The following is a 3,608-nucleotide window of genomic DNA, read 5'->3' as shown; positions in this document are numbered from 1 at the left end:
GCGGCCGCGGAGGACGCGGCAGCAGCGGCGGCGGCGGCACAGGCTCGGACCAGCAGCGCGCGCATCCCCTGGCGCCCTGCGCGGTGGAGAGCTCGGCGGGCCGCGGGAGCCCAGGACGAGAGTGGACAAAGCAAGATGGCAGGAATCTTAGCCTGGTTTTGGAACGAGAGGTTTTGGCTCCCGCACAATGTCACCTGGGCGGACCTGAAGAACACGGAGGAAGCCACCTTCCCGCAGGCTGAGGACCTCTATCTCGCCTTCCCCTTGGCCTTCTGCATGTTAATGGTACGGCTTATCTTCGAGAGGTAAGGAGAGCTGGAGCGCTCCTCCCCCCAACGCACACCCTCGCGCGCGCACACACACACACACACAAACACACACACACCCGCACATCCTTGCGCGCACACGCACACTCGCGTGCTCTGTGGCGCACGCACCCGCGCCCCCAGCGCTAGCGCTCACGCCTCCCAACCTTTGTGTTCTGGAAGGGGTTGCTGACCCCTTAGCACTGTTGAGGTTCTGGGAGCCGGAGAGGGTCTGGCTGGCCTCCGAATTTCCTCCGGGGCGCCGGAGAGGGCCTGGGGAGCATTGGGGTAGCCCCCCGCACCCCGGACCCGCGCTCTCCTCCTCGCGGAGAGGGCGGGCGAACAAAGGTGAGCAACGGCTGGCCGCGGGACACGCTGCACTCCGCCGGGATTGTCCCTCTTTGCCGGGTGATCACGGCGCGCTGCCGGGAGAGGCTTCCCCGCCGAGCTTTGTTGCCACTCACCTGACAGCCAGAAACGTTACGGACGCGCGGCCGGGAGGACGGAGGAACAGTGCACACTTCCAAATCCTTTCACCCTGGCCCACGGATTGCCCGGACTGGGCTTCGGAAATTTCTCCAGGGACTCTGGCTTCTGGCAGCTGTTTGGTTTCCATCAGTGACACTGAGTATCAGACCACAGTGCTGGGAAATAGGTGACAATAGTTTGTAGGTTTCCAGGACTCCGGGCCATTAGCGATTTCTTTAAAAGAGGACGGGACGGGTGCACAGCCTGCAAAAGGGTATTATTAAATTGATAGATGTTTCCTATGAGTAACCATAAACTTTGATACCAGAACACAAATAGTTTTAAAGAATTGCCATATTATTGTTGGTATAATAACCGGATTTGGTTGGCAATTTAAAGAATTGCCATATTATTGTTTGTATAATAACCGGATTTTGGTTGGGTAACCTTTGTGTCATAAACAAACTTGTGTTACTTATTGAATTAATCTTAGGTATCAGATTAGATTTTGCCTGCCATGCATTCTCCGGGGTGCTATTGAAACAAAACCGGGACAGCAGAACACGCTTCGTTTTCTCAACCGAAAACCTTACCTACCCTTTCTCTCCCTTCCCCCGCCCTCCATTCATCAGTACATGCTGAACTCAGATCACTGAGTATAGACTCCACTTCTCCCTTAGACTTCCTTTCTCCTCTCCTGTCCCCAACTCATCTTGGTCTTGTTTCTTAAGCTTTTGCTCTGTTTTTTTTGTTTGTTTGTTTGTTTTGTTTTTGTTTTTGGTATTTCTCTTTGTCCTAAGCCACTCTTGAGTGGCACAAACGGCAGAATTTGTCTTTTGTGTCATTTGCTGCTGGAAATGGCAACAGACAGTACTTCATGGGAACAATAAGTATCTTTTGTTTAAGGAAGGTGTATTTTTCAATGGGCATTATTGTTGCTTGAGAACTAAATCAGCTGTTTCACCTGCAGAGATTAACATGCACAAAGGAACAGACTTAAAGAGCTGTTTCAAATGATGGGACTCTAGCACAGATGCCCTCTTTGATCCCATCCTGCGCTGAGACTTACAGTGAGAAAGTGGATGTGTTTGCAGGGTTAGAGTTGCTTGTAGAGCAGATGTTTACTGATAGAAAATGGGAACTCATATCTGAACTTGCAGTCTCTCCAAAAAGAGCCTGTGGGGAGCAGCCAGTTGCTCTGTGACCTCACATAGTAGGGACTCCATACAGTTGCTGAATGACGTCTGATCAATCCTGGCTGATAAATCCTGGCCACACTCACTTTTAGCTGGCTAATGCATTGAAAGAGAAGTATAGCGTTATGTTTTGAAAAACAAGCATGTCAGCTATTGACCTGTGTGCAGAAAGCTGATTCCAGGCTGTTCCTTTGGTTGGAAGAAATACATTTGTTAGAGAATGGAGATAGCTTTGTACTTCGCCTTTTTCTGCCCTTTTTTTTAAAATAAAAGTTACTTTCATAGTTGAAACTGGAATTTCATTTTTCCTCTTCCTGAACATCTTTTTCTTCCTTTGCACAATCCTATGACTTACAGTTTACACAAGGGGGTCAGCTGCCTTCAACTGTTAGTCACAGCAGATGTCCTCATATTGATATGTAGAGACTTGGTGAGTTTCTTGCAGACCCTTGATCCAAATAAAAGTGATTTAGTAGCCTATAGGAAAAGTGAAAGTTTGTGATTAATACTCAATATAGTAATCCAGGATGGCCCATGTACCACAAGATGCTACTGACTTTTGGAATGGTGTCTACTTTGCTTTTTCCTATAGTAGTGACAACTCTGTCTTTAACCATTTGGGACACTCTCACTTTTCTGATAATCCAAGGGTATAATTGTATCCAGAATTTCAAGTACTGCATGTTTCTCGTCTTCTCAAACCTAAGGGACACATTTTGGCATCCAACCTGTGGCCTGCTTTTCAGCACCCATCAAAGACCTGAATCAGTATAACTGAACTAGCCAATACTGTTGGCATTGACACAGCTCACTTTTGGTACCCTTACAACACACTGGGCAGGTTTCTTTTTCTTTTGCAGTTTTCTGTAATATATAACACGATTTAAAGAAGCTGGTTGGAAATCTTTTTATAAAATGATTTGTAATAGGAAATAATTCCCCTAGGATTCTGTTCCTTTTAGGCCGTTATCGTTTATTTCAAAGCTGAGAACATACCTATGAAATAACTGATTATCCAAGACCTTAATTTCTATTAAATGGGAGCCTTCAGTACTCTTGTTGAGACTAAAATTGTGAATTTGGATTCATTCTCCTCAGTCTTACTTATTTCTCTCTATAAAGAGAAACACTAAAGAATGAATTGAATTGGCCTTTGCCCAACTGAGCAGTCCTATCTTTTTAATTTCACCCCCGCTCGTGGGTTGTTGGCAGTGAAGGCACGAGTGGCCAGAACAATGCCATGTTATAGCACCATATGGATAACAGTGTGAATACCTGGCATGGTTGGTCAAAAATGGAGCAGTCTAAATTCAGTGACTTCTGCCTGAGTCTGTGAATGGCCCAAAGCTTGGTGGTTTCTAGCATGGCCTTAGATATTACCTGCTTAACTGAGTAAAATATCTGTTGTTTACTGAGAAAACCTAGAAGTTTCTTGTAGAATGAAAATTGTAGTGTATATGGTCATGTTGTTGGCTTGTTGACAAGGAACAAAATATTATTTAATAACATAGCATCATTTATTTGATGAATTTTCTTGATTTAATACTTGTTTAGGCTCAATAAGCCATTCTCTGGAATTATAATAAATGCTTCTTCTAAACTCTTTTAAAAAAATATGTGCTGCTATGGTATTCATAAA

At 45.5% G+C, this 3,608-nt stretch overlaps 1 protein-coding gene across 2 annotated transcripts in view; it reads left to right on the top strand.

Annotated features, from left to right (window-relative positions):
- The first annotated feature begins 6 nt into the window (after nt 1-6).
- Nucleotides 7-3,608, top strand: part of CERS6 (ceramide synthase 6) — a 353,731-nt gene continuing 350,129 nt past the window's right edge. For both annotated transcript variants that reach the window (XM_010858928.1, XM_010858927.1), the window contains exon 1: nt 7-305. In XM_010858928.1, coding sequence (XP_010857230.1) covers nt 136-305 — 170 coding nt within the window. In that variant the 5' untranslated portion in view covers nt 7-135. The remainder of the gene's footprint in view (nt 306-3,608) is intronic.

Source organism: Bison bison, unplaced genomic scaffold (genome assembly GCF_000754665.1).
Source record: "Bison bison bison isolate TAMUID 2011002044 unplaced genomic scaffold, Bison_UMD1.0 scf7180017864452, whole genome shotgun sequence".
NCBI classification, from domain to species: Eukaryota; Metazoa; Chordata; class Mammalia; order Artiodactyla; family Bovidae; genus Bison; species Bison bison.
This window is presented reverse-complemented; position numbering and strand designations above follow the sequence as displayed.